At 51.8% G+C, this 21,323-nt stretch overlaps 12 protein-coding genes across 12 annotated transcripts in view; 4 read left to right on the top strand and 8 right to left on the bottom strand.

Moving 5' to 3' along the window:
- Positions 1-471: 471 nt before the first annotated feature.
- Aud_005875 (NmrA-like family protein) lies at positions 472-1,438 on the bottom strand (the record flags this gene model as incomplete). The annotated part of the gene is made up of 2 exons (XM_043290791.1): positions 472-1,131; positions 1,187-1,438. The coding sequence occupies 2 exons, from the start codon at positions 1,436-1,438 to the stop codon at positions 472-474; spliced, it is 912 nt and encodes a 303-aa protein (XP_043146726.1).
- A 228-nt stretch (positions 1,439-1,666) lies between these two features.
- On the bottom strand, positions 1,667-2,962 carry Aud_005874 (polysaccharide lyase family 1 protein; the record flags this gene model as incomplete). The annotated part of the gene is made up of 4 exons (XM_043290790.1): positions 1,667-2,272; positions 2,318-2,398; positions 2,443-2,782; positions 2,829-2,962. 4 exons carry the CDS (start codon positions 2,960-2,962, stop codon positions 1,667-1,669), a joined length of 1,161 nt encoding a protein of 386 aa, XP_043146725.1.
- A 766-nt stretch (positions 2,963-3,728) lies between these two features.
- On the top strand, positions 3,729-5,241 carry Aud_005873 (putative salicylate hydroxylase; the record flags this gene model as incomplete). The annotated part of the gene is made up of 6 exons (XM_043290789.1): positions 3,729-3,839; positions 3,901-4,088; positions 4,131-4,294; positions 4,344-4,659; positions 4,715-4,796; positions 4,843-5,241. The coding sequence occupies 6 exons, from the start codon at positions 3,729-3,731 to the stop codon at positions 5,239-5,241; spliced, it is 1,260 nt and encodes a 419-aa protein (XP_043146724.1).
- Positions 5,242-5,261: 20 nt separating this feature from the next.
- On the bottom strand, positions 5,262-6,149 carry Aud_005872 (uncharacterized protein; the record flags this gene model as incomplete). The annotated part of the gene is made up of 2 exons (XM_043290788.1): positions 5,262-5,583; positions 5,635-6,149. 2 exons carry the CDS (start codon positions 6,147-6,149, stop codon positions 5,262-5,264), a joined length of 837 nt encoding a protein of 278 aa, XP_043146723.1.
- Positions 6,150-6,284: 135 nt separating this feature from the next.
- Positions 6,285-7,550, bottom strand: Aud_005871 (fungal specific transcription factor domain-containing protein; the record flags this gene model as incomplete). The annotated part of the gene is made up of 1 exon (XM_043290787.1): positions 6,285-7,550. One exon carries the CDS (start codon positions 7,548-7,550, stop codon positions 6,285-6,287), a length of 1,266 nt encoding a protein of 421 aa, XP_043146722.1.
- A 671-nt stretch (positions 7,551-8,221) lies between these two features.
- Positions 8,222-8,963, top strand: Aud_005870 (cytochrome b561 domain-containing protein; the record flags this gene model as incomplete). The annotated part of the gene is made up of 3 exons (XM_043290786.1): positions 8,222-8,267; positions 8,315-8,568; positions 8,616-8,963. The coding sequence occupies 3 exons, from the start codon at positions 8,222-8,224 to the stop codon at positions 8,961-8,963; spliced, it is 648 nt and encodes a 215-aa protein (XP_043146721.1).
- A 228-nt stretch (positions 8,964-9,191) lies between these two features.
- Aud_005869 (uncharacterized protein) lies at positions 9,192-10,400 on the bottom strand (the record flags this gene model as incomplete). Its single annotated transcript, XM_043290785.1, has 1 exon — positions 9,192-10,400. One exon carries the CDS (start codon positions 10,398-10,400, stop codon positions 9,192-9,194), a length of 1,209 nt encoding a protein of 402 aa, XP_043146720.1.
- Positions 10,401-10,648: 248 nt separating this feature from the next.
- Aud_005868 (uncharacterized protein) lies at positions 10,649-11,353 on the bottom strand (the record flags this gene model as incomplete). The annotated part of the gene is made up of 1 exon (XM_043290784.1): positions 10,649-11,353. One exon carries the CDS (start codon positions 11,351-11,353, stop codon positions 10,649-10,651), a length of 705 nt encoding a protein of 234 aa, XP_043146719.1.
- Positions 11,354-11,895: 542 nt separating this feature from the next.
- Positions 11,896-12,993, top strand: Aud_005867 (zinc-binding alcohol dehydrogenase family protein; the record flags this gene model as incomplete). Its single annotated transcript, XM_043290783.1, has 2 exons — positions 11,896-12,010; positions 12,056-12,993. The coding sequence occupies 2 exons, from the start codon at positions 11,896-11,898 to the stop codon at positions 12,991-12,993; spliced, it is 1,053 nt and encodes a 350-aa protein (XP_043146718.1).
- Positions 12,994-15,169: 2,176 nt separating this feature from the next.
- On the top strand, positions 15,170-16,087 carry Aud_005866 (uncharacterized protein; the record flags this gene model as incomplete). Its single annotated transcript, XM_043290782.1, has 1 exon — positions 15,170-16,087. The coding sequence occupies one exon, from the start codon at positions 15,170-15,172 to the stop codon at positions 16,085-16,087; it is 918 nt and encodes a 305-aa protein (XP_043146717.1).
- Positions 16,088-16,485: 398 nt separating this feature from the next.
- Positions 16,486-16,882, bottom strand: Aud_005865 (LITAF-like zinc ribbon domain-containing protein; the record flags this gene model as incomplete). Its single annotated transcript, XM_043290781.1, has 2 exons — positions 16,486-16,793; positions 16,858-16,882. 2 exons carry the CDS (start codon positions 16,880-16,882, stop codon positions 16,486-16,488), a joined length of 333 nt encoding a protein of 110 aa, XP_043146716.1.
- A 3,263-nt stretch (positions 16,883-20,145) lies between these two features.
- Positions 20,146-21,323, bottom strand: part of Aud_005864 (ankyrin repeat domain-containing protein) — a gene marked incomplete at both ends in the record, with an annotated part of 4,229 nt that continues 3,051 nt past the window's right edge. Inside the window, 2 exons of the mRNA XM_043290780.1 lie at positions 20,146-20,355; positions 20,478-21,268. Of these exons, the coding sequence (XP_043146715.1) occupies positions 20,146-20,355; positions 20,478-21,268 (1,001 nt within the window). The remainder of the gene's footprint in view (positions 20,356-20,477; positions 21,269-21,323) is intronic.

Here is a 21,323-nt window from a genome sequence, read left to right as displayed (position 1 = left end):
GGAAGACTATTGGATGTGGTCTTTGGCACCCCATAGGGGTAACCTAGCAGTCCAGCCGCAGGGGAAAACTCTACAATCTCGGCGAAAGCAGATATTCCCGGAACAAGACGCATCCCTACCAGCAAATAGCCCGGACTACCCCACAATCAAACTGGGCAATTGACAATAAAACGCGTTTTCATCTATACTGAAGATTCCGCCTATCATGTAAATCAGAAGAAGAATTCCTAATATCTCATGGTTGAGAGCAACCCCGTTGAGATATAGATAAGTGGAAGGCAATGACTTCGCCGCCCCCTGCTCAGGCCCCAATTCCACCCCAGCTTGCATCTTTTAAAGCCGTCAGCCTAACGAGGGGATGTTGGGAGCAGCGAGTCATGGCCATTCAAGACAGCAGAACCAAATTATCATTGTCAGTTAACAGACTAGGTGGTAATAACATGGGGCAACTAGGCAAACCAGGCAACTAGGCTACCATTTAACAAACTTACTATCCTCCTCCAACCACTTCTCGAAATCCTTCAAACCCGGGTGCATCTCCCTCAACTTGGCAATATCAGCCCGGTAGCCATGCGCATAGAACCACTCAAACATCACCCTCATCTCCTTAACCATCCACATGGCAACGTAGCAAAGCAACCGGAACGTCGTCGGCGCTTCCCGCCCTGTCTTCCGCTTCATCGTCTCCTGCATATGCTCATACGTAAGCACATCACCCGCCAACGACAGGCAGCGATTCCGGTACTCAGCCGGATTGAGAAACGCCTGCGCAGCAAAATACCCGATGTCGCTGACAGCGATACACTGCAGCGGCTTCCCCTGCAGATACGCGTCCCACGCGGTCACGACAAACCGCCCCATAAAGTCCGGGGTGATGTTGTCGAAGAAGAACACCGGCCTCAGCACCGTCCAGGACATGTCTGCGGCCCGCGTCCGCTCGAACAGATGCTGTTCGATGCGGTGCTTGCTGATGAAGTGCGGGATGTTGGTCGCATTGTCGATGGATGCGTCCCCGCCGCGGTCGACGGACGTGTACACGAAGTGCTGGACCTTCTGCGCCAGGGCTTCGTCGATCAGTGCCTTGCCTTGGCGTTCTTCCTTTTCGACGGTTTGGCCTTGGCCCATGGGTATCTGCTGCGGTTAGCTGACTTTCTTCTCAAAAGAGGAGGGCTGACTCGGTGAGTACCTGCACGCTGAAGACGCCCCAGACGGGCTCGGGCGATACTTGATGGGCATTTTTGAAGATTCCTGCCGGGTTGTCGAGGTCGCCCTGCACGAGTTTGATCTTGGGGGATTTGTCGGCTAGTTTTTTGGCGCCGCTGGATTGCGGATTGCGGGTGACGGCCAGGATCTCGATGTCGGCGTCTTCGGCTAGGAGGGCGTTGACGACGGCGCCACCCTGTTTGCCTGTTGCGCCGGTGACCAGAATAGACTTCATTTTGCTATCTTTTGGTGCAATATTTTGACTAATGGAATTGGTGGGCCGGTTGATTATTGATAATGATCACATATTTAAGGTGGTTATCACGGAGTTGTCATACTGATGTAAGACCCGCGGCGCAATCCAACCCAAATGCCGATGATGAATCAGCCAGCTTTAAAAGTCCAACTATATACATACCGCTCTAGTATACAAAAGAAGAATAAAATATACACAAGAATAGAATTACACCTTGCCAACACCGGCGTTGGCAACAACCTTGGCAGGCACATCCGCCACAGCATAATGGCCCACCAAGCTGGTCTTGAACGTAGCCGCCTTGCTCAGGACATCGGCGTCGGTACGGTCCTGCCAGGCACCGGACCCTGCCAGCCGATTCCACTCGCAGATATACCCGAGCTGATTGCGACAGGCGCCGGCCGCATTCACGGTGCTGGTGGTGTACAGCTTGCCGCCCGCCTTGAGGGAGGTCTGGGTCAGCGGCGTGTTAACGTTCTCAAAGTAGTTGCCCTCAAGCAGCACCCAGGTGTTGGTGTCGATGTCAAAGGCATGGCCGCCCACATTCTGGAAGTAGTTGTTCACCCCGTGGAAGAAGATCTGCGACTTGGTGTGGTCGGTTCCCATGTGCGGGGCGCGGCCCGAGACATCGTGCAGCCAGTTGCCTTCAAAGGTGTAGTAGTCCTGCTCGCCGATGAGGAGAAGAGTCCAGTAATGCTTGCCGTTGCAGCCGGCGGACCAGGAGGTGCGGCCGTCGAATTCGTTGTTGGAGATGGTGACGTGGCCGGCTTTGCCCCAGCCGCTGACGATGAATTGGCGGCCGATCAGGGAGATCTTCCTTTGTCAGAGTAATCCTTTAGCAGAGGCACTGAGACATACCTTGTTGTGGTCGATCCAGACCTTGTCCGCGTTGTCGAGGGTGATGGCATCACCGCCCCAGACATATTGGGGGTTGAGATTCTGCTTGATCAGCTTCGTTCGTAGATGGGGTCAGGGATACACACCGTGATGTGAATATTCTGGATAATCACGTTCTTGTTTCCATTGCGCACACGCAGTCCCTTGCCCTTGATGACACCCTTGCTGCCGACACCTACGATGCTCTTGTTCGAGCCCACGTCCATGGGCGTCAGCGCGGCATTGTCGTACGTGCACGACACCCAGCTTCCCCCGTCACATGTATCCTGAATCCAGGCCTGGCCCTTGGAGGTGCCGCCCTTGCAAACAGTCGTGGATGGCATGCTGCAGCATTTGCCCGTGGTGGTGCCCTCGGTGCCGGTGAAGTCCCAGGTCCGGTCGATGAGGATGACGCGGGGAGTGCTGTCAGTGATCCATTGTACCAGTCTATAACAGTTAGCTGTGAGTGATGCAATGTGAGAAGGAGGCGTACTGGTCCAGACTGGAGGGGGCTGCCGGGGTCGCCGAACCACCCCCTGTAGTACCGGCAGCAAAGCCAGAGGGAGAGCCCGTAACCCGGGCGTAGGCCTGGAGAGCCAGGAAAAGAGAAAGAATCGCTGTCTTCATTCTGTATAGTTCTTACCGCCTTGTGCAACAGTCAACGGATATACGATCGACTGATATAGAAAGGAGCGACGGTCTTTATAGGCAAACTTTCGCCTATCGGAATGAACCCTCCCGAAGCCCTTGGCCAAAGTGAAACGCGCTGGTATAGGTGACTTTCCCAGTTTGCAATCGGCCTGTTTCAGAGTACTCGGAAGAATTAAGTGAAATTGTCTCAGGGGCAGGCTAAGAGGAAGACACGCTATCTGAGACAAGAGAGTCCGCATCCATGGTTCGTGAAGTCTACAGGGTTGGGTCCATCTGACTGGTAACTGACTCAGTACTTGCTGGGCGGTAATCTATCCGATACTGCAGCTAAATTTATTATCGCCTACGGATCCACTTGGTCAAAAACAGCCGATAGCAGAATAAACATGTCTTCACGTGTTATGGCCAATGTATACTTGCCTCAAAATAATATCTGTAAATGTAGGAACATACTATCTGCATAAGTTATGCACTGATATTGATTTGATCTCAATTGTCAAAGTTGAGGCTCGCGAAGTCAAGGTAGCAAAGGTTCCAGTATCTAGATGTATATAGCAGTATTTATATGCCATACTAAGGCAGGGATAACGCTACCCTCCGCACGTGGCTCACCGCTCGTTGTTCTTTGTTCTCTGTGCTTTGTTCTCTGTGCTTTGTTCTCTGCATCTCCTCGTCAGCATCCACAATGTCCAGTATTCATCCCAGTATAGCAAGAGGGGTAAGACGTACATAAAGTAAAGCAATGAAAGTCATCATAGTTGGAGCGGGAATCGGCGGACTGGCCTGTGCAATTGCTTGTCGCCAAAACCATCTGGACGTGCTTATTCTGGAACAATCGGCCGAAATTCTGCCGGTAAGGATCAACATCCCAATTTACAATACTACTGGTTGTTAGACAGAAGATGACTCGATAGGTTGGCGCTGGGATCCAAATTCCTCCAAATGGAGCCCGGATTATGCGGGAACTCGGCGTCCTGCCTCAAATTGAGGACAAGGGCATGAAACTCGAGTTTACGGATCTGCGACGATACAAAGATGGGAGGATCATCACCTCGATGCCTTGCGGTGAGTCGGTGGTGAAGGAGTATGGAGCGCCATGGATGTATGTATCCCTGTTATCGTAGTGCTCTGCTGAAATGTGCAGTGTCATCCATCGCGCGGATTATCACCAGATTCTTCTCGACAAGGCTAGAGACCTAGGAGTGGAGATTCGTCTAGGTGCGCTTGTGGAGAAGGTCCTCGTTGACGAGACTGCGGTCGTTGTGGGTAAAGAGACCATCACTGGCGACGTGATCATTGGCGCTGATGGTTCGTTTTCGTCTGCATCCTCTACCCACGTCTAAAGCTCATAATATAGGCCTCTGGTCCCACGTCCGCGAAGTCGTCCTCGATGAACCCCATCCACCCGAAGAAACCGGGGACCTAGCCTACCGCGCTACCTTTTCGCGAGCTCAGCTCTTAGCCCTGAATGATCCAGAGGTGAACGCGCTCTGCGCGAAACAAGGCGTGACTGCCTGGCTAGGCCCTCACAAACATGCCGTCTTCTACCCCGTTCGTGGCGGACAAGAGTACAATCTCGTGCTACTCCAGCCCGATGACCTGCCGCCCGGAGTGCGTACGACGCAGGGGGATGTGGATGAGATGCAGTATGGGTACAAAGAGTGGGATCCAACGTTCGTCTCTGTTTTCTCTGGGTTTTTGGGACATCGAGTACTGAAACCGGAATAGGCTGGGGAAGATGATCTCCTGTATCCCGACTGTCCTGAAGTGGAAGCTGTGCCATCTTCCCGAGTTGCCGAGGTGGACCAAGGTCTGTTTGACCGGTACATAATTGACGGCTTGTTAATGCCTTCCAGGGCTCCGTTACACTACTTGGCGATGCGTGTCATCCAACTCTGCCATATCAAGCCCAGGGTGCCGCCATGGCTGCGGAAGATGGCGCAGTATTGGGAATGCTACTCCATCACATAGCATCCTCCGAAGACTACAAATCAAAAATCCCACAAGCACTGAAACTCTACGAGGACATTCGAAAGTCCCGGACTGCCCGGAACGTCCAAGGCGCCATCCGCAACCGAGGCGGGTTTCACCTGGCCGACGGCATCTTACAACGACTGCGCGACTTGGTTCTGAGATGGTCAGGCCTGACCCGAGAGACAGACTGGATTGGACTGATGTCTTCGCGACAACGAGCTGTTTTGGGATTCGATGTTCTGCAAGAGGCAGAGCAAATGATGCTAGAGCTGTCCGCCTGACGACATGACTGAGAATATGATCACTGCTTCCTTACACCCATAAACCAGTAAATATGCAGAAAAGGCCAGATCATCATGCGATTGCCCGACGTAAACTCCCACCCCGAAACATCCAGATCCGGCTGCCGAAGGAGATCCCTCAACTCCTCCGGAGTCCTACACCGCAACGTAGACACAAACCCATCAAACGAACAGACCACCGAGAACAACGGCACCACATACGTGAAGAACAGATGCAAAGGCGAGTACCTGTACCGCTGCAGCGTGTGGAAAAAAGGATACAGCACCATAACAGGGATATTCAGCAGCGAGGAGAAGTTGCGCTGCGCGAATTCAAAAATACTGCCAAGTCAGCATCACCCACATACCTCTTCATCTTGAAAGTGAACCTACATAAACGAATCCGCCGACTCAACCGCATTCCTCAAAACCCCCTTCGCGACCGCATCGTCGAAATGATGAAAACACAAGTTAAATACCCGACACTCCTTCCCCCCGGGCGCAACCCGCCCACTACATGTCGCATCTCTGGCCTCCGGAATAAAGGATACATGCTCCTGCTTCTTGGCAATGGCGGCCCAGGCATCGATCCTCGGATGCAGGTCTGTTAGCACAAAACGCACGGGCCGTTTCCCCTGTTCCCGGAGCCGAGAGTTCAAGACGCGCTCCATGGTCGATGTGGGCCCTCCTGCCCCGGCGCAGCAGTCTACAAAGTTGTAAGATGATGCATCGGGTAGGTTTTCGGTGACGAGCTCGGCCGCTGTGCCTGCCGGGGAGGTCCGGCTGAAAGGCGGAATGTGTAGGTTCCAGACGCTGGTGAGGTAGGACTGGATGTAGGCGATTACCCAGTCAGGGCACCAAGGTTGGTCGCCTATCTCAAAGAAGTGGAAACGGGGAGAGAGGAGCATTGTGAGGGAGTTTGTTGATGGATAGACAGGTAGGGATGGAGATGAGAGAAGGGATCTCCATGAGGAGTGGATGATGAATGTTTTGAAAGAGGGATGCTGATTGGTCGGATGGGTCCACATTCATGCTTTCTTATTTCAGCCTGATTGAATCGCTTTATTATTGACAAGATGGACTTGACTTTCACTTTCCTGAACAGACGCATATGCTAGAGGAGTTGTCAACAAGGAAGCCGTAGCAAGCGCTGCCTCTTGCTGCGCTCCCCTCCATCTCTCCTGCGAGTTTTTCAACAAAGTATCCAACAATTTTCCGTGTCTGGTTCTCCTCGTTTCTTCTGGCCATCGTCCAAACGCAGTATGTGCTACCTCCCAAGCCCGCACACTGAGTGAATCTGCCAGTTTCCGCGACGAAAGCTCCGCCGCCACAAACAACAAAGGCTGGAACTGAAGGTATCCCTTGAGCAACCAGCTCCACGCTTTCGCCTGGGAATCTTCATGAACCCGACGAGGGATGTCGATGATACTGACCGCCGTGGAGAAGAGTTTAGCTCGCGTGCCCTGAGAGGAAATCATGGCACCAAGCGTAGATGAGCACGCCGCGCTATGAATCTCGAACCACATCTCAGCGATAAGCACGCTAGAGACGTGTTTCGCCAGCCAATGGATAGGCTGGCTGCCGTCACAGGAAGCCAGATATCGTGACTTTATACGGCCATGGCACTGCTGGATGAGCTGTTCTTTCTCGTAGAGTGACTGCGCGGTGGCGAGCGAGGAGCGTGTTCTAGCAATATCAAGTCGGATGAGAAGGAAGCTCGCTTCCGTCCATCCTTTATCCTGCATGGTTGATGAGGTATGGCCTGAATCTAATACAGTGTCGGTGATGTTACGCGGAAGGGAAACGGTATTCTCCGTCGAGTCCAATGCGCTTTTGCCCTGGTCCTCGACGGCCCGTTTGTCCATGTACCATAGCTGCCAATAAAGACGGTGACGGATTTCCTGAGAGACGGGGCAATCGCTGCCAGTTGTGTCCGTGGTTAGGAGGCGCTGCGCGATGCCCGTGAGCGGCCAGACTAGCTTCGCCTCATCGGTGAAGCTGCTCAGCGAGAGAAATAGAACGAACGCTTGGAGGACGGCTAGATCATCCGTCACGAGAAAGTTTGCTCGCATTAGTGCGTGTTCTGTGGCGGCGCGATAGGTTTTTACTGCGGCGACTTTGTCCATTCCGAGGAGGGCGCTGATATCTTCCGCGGACATGCTCAAGATTGATGCAAAGTATACAGCAAATAGCAATGCTTCCTCGCTTGGGGCCAGAGAGGTACAGTTGGAAACTGCTTTTCCCACTGCTGCACTTGCCAAAGGCGTATGCAGAACCTTGACCAGGGGATCGATGTACTGGATGTACATTCGCCAGCACACTTGCGCTTGCGTCGAGCAGGGATGCAAAGGAGCTACTTCCACAGAGCGGCAGCCAAACGGAATTAGCGATGGCGTAAACGATCTGGTATCGACTCTTCCACGTGCTTGTTTCGGAGTCCCTGCTCTCTTCTTCGCTCTAGAACACGTCCGCTTCGGGCTCGGATACACACATTCTATTGACCACAAAGCACAGTTCTTACATGGCGAACCCCTGTCGCATTTTACCTTTCGAGTTCGACATCCAAGACATGCTTTCGGTTTGGCGGGCGCAGGGAGTGGTGGAGTTGGGCCAGCCGGCTGTAGATGACGTTGTCTGGTCATTTCGATAAAAGATAGAGCTGCATCTCGGATTTCTCGGTCATTTACCTGGACTGCCTCCCGCTTTTAAGGGTCTCGTATTGATGACTGGTGTTGTTTGCTTGGTGTGGCTGTGTCCTGCAACTCGCATTTCTCGGTCTTTGTACATTGTTGGCTGATGATTGGTTGGAGATTTGCTTGGAATATAAGCACTTTGCTCAATAATACGGTCTGTTCATCAACAATAGTATAGTAGACGCAAGGCAGAAGGCCATGAGTGATGTTATAAATATTTGATACTCGCTGTTCTTGATATGGATGGCACAGTAGATCAACCTTGCTTTTCTCCCTTCAGCAACAAGATGGATAACATATTAACCCGTACGGCATATCTATACTCAATCCTGGGTATGTACTGCGTTCCCCTCATCAACATACTACTAATTAGTATCAAGCGGCGACATTCGCCAAACCTGCTTCGGCTACCATCCTGTATAAAGATCTCCACCTAGTACCCTCCTACGCCAAAGCACATGGAATCCTGATGAGTGTGGCTTTCATACTCATCTTCCCTCTTGGTGCTACAATACTTCGCCTCTCCAAGTCCAAACACACAGTTTGGATCCATGCCAGCATTCAACTCGTAGGATGGGCTCTTATGCTCGGCGGTCTGGTCACTGGTCTTCGTGTAGGAAAGATACTGGACAGAGTAAGTGCCCTCATCTCTGCAATGTGTTCAAATGAATAACTCTATAGCTGCACAACAACGCCCACACGATCTTCGGAACAGTCATCGTGGTCCTCATGCTCATCCAGCCGTTTCTGGGTGCCATCCACCACTGGATGTATATCCAGAAGAAGACGCGCACGGCTCTAGCCCCTGTGCATGTTTGGTTGGGCCGGATTCTGATTGTCCTTGGCATGGTGAATGGTGGGTTAGGGCTTCGGCTTGCGGATAATACTCATGGGGGTAAGATCGCGTATGCGGTTGTTGCTGGTGTATGTGGCGCGATGTACTTGGCTTGGGTTATCTACCGTCTCAAGTGGACGAGGAACAGGAGCAAGGAGGTTGAGAATGTAGAACTGCAGGGGACGGTGGATTAGATGGTCGTTGTATTAGTAGTTACCACGAAACTGATGTTGGTAAACCTTCTGTTTTGGAATCAGTTTCGGGCTATTGACTATACAGCGGAGATGACTGGAGCTGTCGTCGAGGACTTTGTGAATTCTGTATAGCAAATGTATAAAAACGCAAACGAGTCAGACAGGGAAGGCACAAATAGCATGAAGCAATAAAAGCAAAAGAGAACAACCGAAGCAAATGAACGCAATTCACTCCCTCGTCATGGCAATATTCGACCCCTTCAACACAGCAACGGCACACCCCGGACCACTAGCCAAACTCGCACCACGAAGACCCAATACCGTACCAGTCGACTTGCCCACCTTTACCTTCTCTTTCTCTTTCCCCTTCTTCTCCTCATCAACATCTTCAATCACAATACGTGGGAAACTCGCACGACCAGGCGACCGCAGTCCCAACTCCTCCTCATCTGGAAGAATACCAGGAAACCCCTCAAACACAGGCGACTGCAGCTCCGTCCTCGCATCAAGATAATTCCCCCTAGACGAAGGCCGGCGCGTCCGAGGTGACCTTTCCGGCGGTTGGCCGGGAAAGCCCACGTACAGGGGCAATGGCTCGGGACGATGACGGGTGCGCGGAGAACAAGGGAGTTCAAGGCTTCGAGGTGTAGAACGGTAGGTTGGGAAAGTGAACCTTTCCAGCTGGCGCATGAGGGACCTAGTGGTACCATCTGTCTCGCAATCGTCCGGGTCCGAGTCCGAGTCAGACAGCCATAGGCTGTAGAAGTCACCCTCGTCCGAGGATTCTTCGTTGTTGACTGCGCTAGTAAGTCGTTCTGCCTGGGTGGTGACGATGTCAGTACCAATCACCACGTAGCCTTCAGAGATGGGGCCATTACGTTTCTTCGCGGGACTGGGACCACAATCCTCTTTGCCTTGGTCTGCAGCGTCGTGGTCATGGACGTTCAGCGGGACATCAACAAAGTCATGCCACAGCTCGGGGGAACTGAGAGTTAACGCATTGGGGATGGTGGTAGGCTGGACGGTACTGTCATTGCTGCTATCAGACTTGTGGTCGCCATCGAGGTCAAGATTGAGAAAGGCGTCGTGGAAATCGCGCTTTCGGGACTTGGTAACCTGCCACTGCATCTTGGTGGTAATGATTGGGTCTGGGCTGTCAGACCCTTCGATTGAAATGTAGTTCGGGATGCTGCGAACGGTTCCTTCAGTGCCTTGGGTCAAGCGCTGCCAGTCAATTTCACAATGCAGACAGTAGGTCTCTATTTTAGTGGAGCACAGGTCGTGTTCAACCTTGATATTGGTACAGGTCAGTTCGGGCGAATTCGAGCCGGGATGGGATAATCCGCGCAGCAGGTTAATGACCTCAACGCAGCTATGGAAATCGAAGCTGGAGATGTGGCCGCAGCGGGTATAGTGGTGGAAGGTATATCGACACATTGCGAAAAGCGATGGCGATGAAGATGGTATGTCGATGTCACGGTTCGATTCGATGTGTTTATATACATGCAGGTGAGACATGCATCGAGACATTATCACCAGCATCGAAAGCAAAGCACTTTTAGTGGGCTATTGTCGCGATCAGACCCTGACCCTGGCGACATACAAAGCCCTTGTACTTTTTGTTCTTTTTACAATCCCCATCAATCATGGCACTCATGTCATAGAGGTATGAGACACAACAAAGACTACTTGACCAACCCTTTATTCCCGGTCTCTTCCTCCTCCGGCCCCAACTCCCCGTCCAAATCCATCAGATACCGCACCCCGAAATCCAACAACCACCACGCCATTGTCTCATGGATGAGCCGCAGCATACGATTCTCCCCCGGCATTGGGGTGTCTGCCTCGGTCGGTCGCCAGGTAACTGTCTCACTGCAAAAGACCACGTTCTCGCCCTCCTCCCAGTACCGCATCACCCACCGCCCGTCACACTCTTCCATGTCCACATCGAACTCCACACGATCAGGCGTCCGGACTAGCACTCGGTACACTGCGCAGACAATGTCGCCTTCGTTAAAGTCCAAAGATTGTATATACGCAGAACGGAAGGTCCTACTCAGTTCTCTGGAGCAGGTGGATCGTTGCTTCCAGGCTTTGGGGAAGTGCGAGAAGACAGTTAGGTTGCGGCGGAGGAGCAGAACAAAGAGAGCGGGGAGATCGTGCGATGGAAGGAGTTGGCGCGGAACGGAGCGTGAGGCCTGACAATAAAGGGAGAAGTACTGCTTTGTGAAGACGGCGGGTGGAATGGAGAGGACAGAGGAAGAGAGGGATTGGGGGAGAGTGCCGGTATGGAGGACGGGGTGGATGCGGGACGCTAGGGAACGATGGCAGACGTAGAAGTAAGCTGAGGTGAGGGTGAGACTGATAACGAGAAATGATAACAGGGACATTTTGATATTATGCTGATGAAGCTGTGCTGGTGCATGTACTGGTGGAGGGCAACAGGTGTAGTCATGGTTCGGGATCAAGGTGTCATGGAGCTGTCAGTGGGATCAGGATAGACTTCGGGTGGCCAATAATGCATGACAGTTCCGCCAGCTCATCTTACTAAGATCCATCAATTACCAGTGGTACTACATCGGGGAATATGTTGTTCTACATACTCAATAAGGTGACTGTTGTATCTGCTCGGTCGGTGGGCTTGCGGCCGTTGAAGCTTGAATCAGCCATGTCAGACCAAGTCAGATATTCGAACCGCGACCAAATGAGTCAGGACACGAATATTCCTATCAATCCGAGTTGATCAACTCTTCTGCCAAGGTTTTCTGACTGTAAGTGAAGGAATTATCCATTCTCAGGCAGACAATGATCATCATGCTGACTGTAGTTGCAGCTCGCTGTTCGCATACGAGGGAGACTGGTATAAATAGCACCAATACCATGGTGTCGCCAACACAAGCTCGCTCTCCAACAGACAGGCTTCCTCAGCATCATGTCCCAAAAAGCCCTCATACTCCCGGAAATCGGCCACCGTCTAGTCGAGATTAATCGTCCCATCCCGCAACCGGGCAAGGGCGAGCTCCTTATCAAACTCACCTCTGCCGGCTGTACACCTCCCTCCCCACTGGACTGCCCAAACTAACCGTTGACAGTAAACCCCCATGACCAGAAGTCGCGCGATCGCGGTCTCTTCGTAACATCTACGCCTTACATCCCCGCGCACGATCTCGCCGGCGAAATCATCGCCATCGGACCGGACACATGCACTGACTTCACCATCGGCGAGCATATTTTCGCGCAGAGCCGACTCCCACTCAACCAAGTCCTCAACGACTTCAACGGGCTACAGCAGTCCGCCCTGGTCGACATCAAGTATGCTGCCCGAGTCGCCGACACTGGTCTCTCGGACGACGAAGCCGCCACGATCCCCGTGAACGTCGCCACAGGCTTCGTGGTGTTCTTCTCCGAGGGGGGATTCGGTTTGCCCTTGCCCGACAGCGGCGTGGACTTTGACTACGCATCCCAGAAGCTAGTGGTCATTGGCGCGGCGACGAACTGCGGCCGGTACGCGATCCAGTTTGCCAAGTGGTTGGGGTTCGGGGTCATTGTTGCGGTGGCTGGATTACGGACGGAGGACGAACTGAGAGAGATTGGGGCTACGCATGTGGTTGATCGGCATGCGGACGATGTTCTTTCTCGGGTTCGGGACATCGTGGGCGATGAGCTCGTCTACGCGCTTGATGCGTTCAATTTCGGACCGAGGCAGGAGCTGGGGGTTGCGGTGCTGTCGGACTCGAGACGGGGGACTTTGGTGACGCTTGCACCGGCGGTTGGGGAGGTTGATAGAGCTAACATTGGGGAGAAGAGGATGGGATATGAGAGGCGGTTTATTAGGGGTTCGTGTGCTACTCATCCGGATGACTTTACGAAGCTGTTTTGGGAGAGGATTACGGGGTGGTTGAAGGAGGGGGTTATCAGGCCGAGTGAGTTTCGGGTTGTTGAGGGGTTGGATGCAGATAAGATCAATGCTGCGTTGGATGAGTATCGTGATATGGGAGGGATGAAGGTGCAAGTCCATCCCAATGTTTGACAGTGTACTGAGTTGAATGCGATTATGATTATGTTGGCAGTTGCTGCCCTGCCTCTTGCTACCACAACAGTCTCAGATGTCTAGCATAGTTCACACCTCCGGACAATCGGAGAGGGTATTGTTAGAGACACTGGACATGGCCAATCCAGCATCGAGCAATAAGAAAATTAAACCAAGACGCAAGGCCTCTCTTCCCCAATCAACCTATTTGGTCTCCTCCACGTCAAAGGACGCCTTCCTCGCCTTTCGTGCCATCCATCTTCGATACACAAAGAGGCTGATGATTCCTACACCGACAAGGAAGACGATGCAGAAGACCAGAACAACACCGGGGTTCTCGCTCGCCCAGTTGCTCCGTTTGGCTAGGTGATAGATATGCGAGTCGCGGAGTGCGATTGCCGCCATTGCCTGTCTTGTCAGTTTCTTCTTTCTTGACCTGTGGATTCAATTGACTTACAGGTTGGCTGGTGTGAAGCTGAGGAAGAGAAGAGGGGGGCAAAGACTGTCTATCACTGTCAGGATGATTCTGCCTCAGATGAAGATGTGACCTGGGAGAGCAAAGGCAGTCAATGGGCGAGAGATCGAGCAACGATAGAGTATCGGGAGCATCGGAAGGTGGACAGGTGCAAGGTTGGCAATGACGTGGAGATATCAACAGTGCAACCTTACTTCGTCTATGAGCAAAGGGAGCAGAAAGCTAATTGATAAGGATCTAACAAGACAATATCCTTGCGGTGCATCCATCACGGTGACAGTTAGACATGATTGCCTTCATATCAGCTTGAGATTTATTCGCAGCAGCTCCAGCGCAGCATCAGCTACATGCTTGAAAGATATTGGCCTCTATTGTCCTCCATCAAGACGAAGCTCTATCCGCCAAGCTCCGGCACCCCACAACCCCACGTCGATCTCCCTTATCGCCCAGTGGCTTCATTCTCCGTAGTCCATAGACAAGCAATATCTTCTCTGGATAAGGCCAGGCCGATTTCCATCCATATCAGCAATCGGACCATTTGAGAGAAATATCAACCCTTCTGTTGAAAATATGTTGTATGTAACCTCTCTCAATTCGTGCAAAGACTTAAAGGTACCTCTGTGGATCCCCCGTTCCGTCTGCGTCACCACTCGATCATGGGCATTATCATTGACTGATAAGCATTATTAAGTCGGGAAGCAGCAGAAAGGCATGAATAGTTCTTGACGTCAGCACTCCTTTGTTATACTCACTGCACAGTGTTTGCACATGTAGAGGGTTCAGGAACATAGAGTGGGAGGAATGCGCCATCACTACTTAGAAACCATAAACTCGTATTTTGAGTGAAGTGGTTGGATATAAACATCTTTCATATGCAGATTCAATTCCAAGATTAATTTCCTAGAATCTCCATCCATATTCGATGGATCATCCTTCGCAAAATGGCCCCATTTCTCGTCTTGATAGCTGCGCTAAGGGCGCGCCAAGCATTGGCATTCTCAGGAGGGGAATGCCATCGTGTTACGCTCTACTCGACCTACCCGAACATCATCCCTTGAATCTTCGCTCACCCTGTCGTTCACTATGAGAAAGTATCATCTCAAACACGGCTATTAGACACACAATGCCTTCTTCAATATCATCTGTTTCGGTAATGCCAATGACTTCTGCCGTGGCCGAAGATATTGGTATCCACTGCTCAAAAGCTAACCCTGCGCTACGCCCATGACCTCGTATTCGGGCCATGAGGCACCAATGAACGTGTCCGCGGACGTTGATCAACAATCCGCTTCGTTAAGAATGGAAATCGAGTCAGAGTCCAGGCACATTGCTTGCCTTCGGTTGGCTCCCTGCCTCAGCTTTATCCTTCCTAAGTGTTTCCAATTTGTGCCATTCCGGACACCCGCTGCGTGCCCAAGTTGCACCACAGGCATGGATCTTCGGCCCCTGACAGAGTAAACGATCATCTGTCATCGAGCCTGCACCAGTAAGCATTGTCGAACACCCTTCAAACCCCGTCTCTTCGTGGAAACATCCCGGTTGTCATACTTTTTATACGAGATCGCGCCCCCTAGCGTTGTGCGGCTCCGATCCACCACACATGCTGCCATGCATTTAAACATGCCGCTCCCCACTCGAGGAGAATCACCGTTTTGACCTCCATTCTCGTCTTGTTGCGTGTTGTGCGAACCTCACATCACCATGGCACCTCTCTCATCGAGGTTATTCCCCCTCACGATCGGTGTTCTCGCTCTCACACCACTGACCTCCGCGTGGACCCTCACATGGCGCAACTCGACCGCTGGCGCCACCATCGTCGAAGATAACAAGGCGGAAAACTGTACGCAGATCTGGCACCAGCAAGGCGAGGCCTTTGCCTGGGACCCAGAGGGAAAATGGTGCATGCACTTCTACAAGGACACCACATGCTCGGAAATCGCCGGTCTCTCCTGTGACGGCAAGGTCTGGCGTAAGGACGCCAGTCGCAATCTCTCCGCCTTCGACGTCTACCCCATGCCTCCAGAGTCCGTCAGCGTCATTTTCCCCTCGACCTCCTCCACAAGAACCACTTCGTCCACTTCGTCCACCTCAGCAACCCCAACCTCCACCGCCGTAACAACCACAGCACCAGAATCCCAATCAGCCACCTCTGCAGCGGCATCAACCACTCCGACCGGAACGCCCTCCTCATCATCCATCTCCGGGGGTGCCATCGCCGGAATCGTCATCGGCGCCATTGCCGCCCTCGCCATTCTAGCCGCCCTCTTCTTCTTCTTCTTCGGAAGACGCAACCGCAAGACAGCCCAGCCGATACCCGATACCGACCCGCGCGCTACATCCCCACAGACACCACAATTCCCACCAGGCTCACCACTAGGCCTCGTCTCGACAAACGATACAGGCTCTGCGGCACCAGCATACGGCATCCCCAACAAGCAGGAACTCGCCGAGATGGAGATGTCCCAGGCCTATCCGTATGCGCATCCGCGTGCATACGCAGGCTCCAAGTTCGTCGAGCTACCCGGAAACGGGGCAGAGGCGGAACTGAGCAGTAGCCGACAGGTGCACGAGATGGATGGGACGAGTGATATCAAGCGGCCGATTTATGAGGCTGCTTGACCGCATGGGTTTTCTTAAAACTGTATATAGTAGCATTGTGCATTAAATGATACCTGGTGTTGGTTGTTGGGACTTTGCTTTGATAAAACCGCGGCGACAGTCGCATTGATCAGAATTCGAAAAGGAAATGAACTACACAAACTAATTCTGGTATCATAAAAACACACACATACACACAAACAAACAGACAACTAATTCCTAACCGCATGATGCACATCCACCCGTCCACTATTATGCCACGTCGCCAACATCACCCCACACTTCCCACAGTGATGGTTGACGTCTTTCAGCGACGACATCAGGTAGGGTATACACCCAAGACAGAAACAGCAGCACAGCACAGCAGCCCATCCACTAGCCCACATTAGCTTCTATTGCCCTAAAGAGTAGGAGGTACCTTACTGCGTGGTATTCCCCGAGTGCGCCTCCACGCGCGACATCTCCCGATGTCCACAGACGGGACAGTCAACGGGCGTCGGCCCGCGCTGCAGTGCGTGTAGCGGCGTCGCGGTGTTGTACCCGCTCGGGTGGCCCATCCCGGGCCCTGCCTGGTAGTATCCCGGCGCTGGGAGCTGCGCGAGCGGTTGCTGCTGGGGATGGTCGTGTGGGAGGTGTGATCGAGGCTGCATGTGTGCGTTTTGGGGGACTATAGGCGCTGCCTGGTGGGTTTCTGGGCTGGGGTGTTGCTCGTACGCCGGGAGTGGGGCTGGCCGTGACTTATGTTAGTTACGAGTATTCGTCGGTGGATTGGGAGATCAGGCGAGACGTACTTGAGTTGAATTTTTCGGATTCCATGGTGGATTTGAGTGAGTGGTATGACTGCTTAGGTGATGGTTTGCTCAACGGTGGAGGGTAGGGATATCTTTTACATTGACAGGGAGAGTCCTATTTATAACCGGACTCTGCACCACGCTCTCCCTCATTTTCTGTGAAGTCATCGGGCGCAGTTTTGATCGCTGGTAGCCTTGGCAGAAGATGAGCGTTCACAATACGAGGCTTGGGGTCTTGGAAGAAGCGTTGAATGAGACTGCTCTACCAATGCCGTTTGCGGACTGGAGCTTTGTGAGGCTTTGCGTTGAGGCTGTATGTGATCGGCATGGCTGAGACTGTGGGCCCAGAGTAGCGAGCGAGAGACTCTTATTCACGGCAGCCTGTTTGTACAGAAGAATCTACCTAACTGATTATTGAAGTTTACCTAATATCCTAACCCACATGTTGTCGATCATATTCCCACTAGGCCAAAAAGGCACCCAGACAACCCACATCCACGGACGTTTAATATTTGTGGATATAGTGATATTTGGTAATAGTACTAGCAGGTATGCTAAAAAGGGGATGACTTCCTTTGGACAAACACGTCAATCTTGGGTTGAGCGTAAACGGGTCACCGTGAAAACTTAGTATACGAGGAGTTCTCTTGGCTGGTGTGATGATCTTCTTGTTTTGATCTGTGCCTCGTTGCCTGAATCTTTGGGCTGATGGAGACTGCCTGAGGGGTGGTTTTTGTGTCGAAGACATACGGACAATATGGCAATACAAAGATCAAGTAGGGTATTCCAGCTTTGTCCTTCCAGTTGAGCTTTGAGAAATTGTCGCTGGTAGTTTGAGATAGTAATCTGATAATTAGTAGAGCGCCTGCTGGAAAATCTATATACCTTTATGGGTGTCCAAGCGCTCGAGACTTGGTCTTAAGTCTCGAACTCCATGTATCACGAACAACATCCGGGCACTTTGCTCAAAGATAACTGCGGATTGGTACAGCACTAAGGGAGGCATTGGTTCACTATTGGAGCGAGTCGAAAGGCCACTTACAGTGTCGCAACCAACGTGTTCCCAGCATCGCAGGGCAGTTTTCTCAGTTCGAGTTGCATCGGGAACACCAGGAGAAGCCAACGGTCTTATTGCACAAGCTGTGGAGAGACTCACAGGTATTGGCCCTAATGTCGAAGCTGATTTTCGCCTAGGCTAGATGGCGCCAACCGATCTTGATATTCACGTGGACGGGTTCAACGTCATAACTGTCAATTATGGCACAGATAGTCCAAGGCTGGCTAAGGGTATCCATGACAGAGGATAGGCCAGTGAAACGGTATCTGTACGGTCCTGACAGGATCCTTTCTGCGCACAGTAAAAATGCTGCGTCGGCCATAGGCGAATCGAAGCACTGTTCAAGGGTACTGCACATTGATAGACCAGGCATTGGCCGGAACTCTGAAGACCTGCCATCCATTGTCTGGTCAGTTTGTATGCTCGATGCACAATCAAATGGGAATCTAGCTCGTACCTCGCTGCAATGGTACCAAGGAACTAAGGTAGTTTCGAAGCGCATGTCCTGGGTAAGATTGATTTTGAGCAGGTGCTCCATGCCTAAGGCGATCAATCGCCATATGGCCTAAGGCCAACGATGCACTTGCCATTTCGACGAACAGCCCATCTTGCATTGCTTTCTGCTGTTCTCAATCCAACTGCTGTCGTCTCCCCAAAGGCTGACCATTTCGATCCTCAGGTTCGTTTCCAAACCACCATTCTCCTTATCGTGATGGATATATCGAATCTTTATTTGTCTTATGGCTCCAGCTTAAGGTCGTACGTACGAGAACGTTCCCTCCTTCCGGCTTCTGGATCAACTGATTGCACTGGACTCATTCTCTCTTGCAGGCAGCAGCACTAAATCTTTCGATTGGTCGGACAGGCCCAATCATCTTTGTCCAAAAACGTGGAACAAGCCCACAGCTGACGGGGAGGTCAACACAGATTGGTAAACATCCTACAAGCACGTCCTTCTGGCTTCTCCAACAAATCCGCATCGGTGGTTAAGCTGACGCTCTGTGGCCTCGTTCAGCCGTGGCCGTTTGCATCTCTTGCCTCCCAACTTCAAATACTGCTACACCACAAAAGGATGCCATGACACATTGACCCAGGGTCAACAGACACGGTTGACACACGTCAGCGACGGGGTCGCTTCCGCACCCAGAACTACAGCACTGTGATTCCTATCGGCCTCCGTCGTATGTGAGAGGATCCAAAAATGTCTTCAACCATTGACTTTGGTTGAATGTGCGTCACATTGTTTCTGCGTCCGTCAAGCCTGCAAGCCCCCTTTGGCCCTACTCGCTGGACTGTCAAGGGGATCCGAACCTGGCAAAGGTGCTAGCCCACAGCTTGTTGAATAATACGTGTCTCCAAGCATTATTGCAACATGAAGGTGAGTGTCTCAGGCCCTCTGGCACCGGAGATTGACAAAAGCTGATGGTCATTAGATTCCCTAGTTGCGCTCTGTCAGAGGCGAAACAAATATGCAGAATTAATGCTGGGCTCCTGTATTCCAGCACTCATCCCGCATTTTGTCAAAGGAAACAAGATGCTATTTGAAGCTTACAGTTCGGATTGTCCATAGCCTCATCTCATGTACTATGTGAGAGAAATTTTTGGAAACTTCAGGTTGTCTGAGACTTTGTAGCGGTAGACCGATGTTCGTCCAAGCATACTCACATTGCTAGAGGGCGAAAAACCAGCCAGATGCTATCAAGGCTCTTGTTCCGTGGCCCCTGTCAACTCGGGGACATATTCCGAACCTGGTCAATAAGCCCGAGACGCCGTCGTTGATTGAGGATCTGCAGTTGGATTTTCGTGACAGACAGAGCCGTGATGGTGAGAATGACGTGTACTTCAAGTCCCGCCAAACAAAACAGGCATTTTCCATGAGACCACATCTTCCTTTCTCTTATTCTTTTTCTTTCTGGTATGCACTTATTTCACCCATACCACCTCGTTTTCCGGAGTACTGATTGCAGTAGCCGCTGGGTCCAGTAGAAGGGTTGTCATACCATCAGCTCTTCCAGCGTATTCTCTTTCTTTAAACTTTCTTTGTGCTTCAAAAACACGTTTCTGTAATGGTGTGCAACTTAATAAGCAAGCTCGGCGGCAGGGTATAGAGACAAAGCACGGAACGTACCCTATTCCCTGACAACTATGAAGCCATTTGGCTTACAGTGCTTCCGCCGCAGACCAGCGCCGATTCTCAGCAAGCCGGGCCCTGGCCAATATGATCCTCTGCCTCAATGCTGACGTCCCTTCTGGAGCAGTCCAACAACAGTCTCGTTCTTCTGAGCAGTCGGGTATAGTGGAGCTTTGTCAAGATTAGCTCGTGCTTTAGTGTTAGTGCTCTTCTGAAGCAAATGTTTGACAACAGTCTCCTGCCCCTTCGTAACACCCGAGCAAAGTAGTGATTGACCAGACGTATCTGTTGCCTCAATACTGGTGCCCTTCTTAAGCAAAGGTTTAGTAAGTGTCTCATGCCCCTGTGCAGCTGCCAAGCATAGCAATGTCCGGAGACAGCGATCTGTTGCCTCGATATTGGCGCCCTTCTCAAGCAGCAGTTCAACAATACTCTTATGTGCCCTCTCAACTGCCCAATATATTGGTTGGCGCCCTGCTCAAGCAGCAGTTCAACAATCCTCTCATGCCCGTTCTCAATGGCCAAGCGTAGTGGCGTTTGACCGGAAGGGTCTCTTGCATCGATACTGATGCCCTTGTTTAACAAAAGTTCAACAATACACCAATGCGCCTGTGCTATTGCCCAGCATAGTAATGATTGACCGAAACGATGCATTGCCTTAGTATCGGTACCCTTCTCAAGCAAAAGTTTGACAATAGTCACATGTCCCATTTCCGCAGCCAAGCGTAGAGATGACTTGCCGCAACGCTTTTGTCCCATGTCAAAGTACCAGTCCTTGTAAGTCTTATAACCCTCGTCGGGGCATATCGGTGTTCCGCTAAACCGATCTGCTGTCTCAATAATAGCTCCTTTCTCAAGCAAGAGTCTGACAATATTTTCATCACCCCTCTCAATGGCAAAGTGTAGTGGTGTTCGGTTGTAATATTCTCTCGCCTCAGTGTTAGCTCCCCTCTCGAGCAGCAATGTCAAGACAGTCACATGTCCATTTTCAGCAGCGCAGACGAGTGGCGTTCCCCAATGTCTACTGGCTTCCTCAATATTAGCTCCCTTCTCGAGCAGCAGTGTAACGGCAGTCTCATGCCCCCCTCTGGCAGCCAAGCATAGCGGCGTTCCAATACGGTGAGCTCCGGCCTCTATATTAGCTCCCCTCTCCAGCAGCAATGTAGAGACAGACACATGCCCCTTTAAAGCAGCCAGGCATAGTGGAGTACCGCCAACATAATCTACTGCCTCAATGTTAGCGCCCCCCTCGAGCAGCAGTGTAACGACACGCTCATG

This window comes from Aspergillus udagawae (genome assembly GCF_001078395.1).
Source record: "Aspergillus udagawae IFM 46973 DNA, scaffold_4, whole genome shotgun sequence".
In the NCBI taxonomy this organism is placed as follows: domain Eukaryota; kingdom Fungi; phylum Ascomycota; class Eurotiomycetes; order Eurotiales; family Aspergillaceae; genus Aspergillus; species Aspergillus udagawae.
Note: the sequence above shows the minus strand (reverse complement) of the source record. Positions and strands in the feature narration are given on the sequence as shown.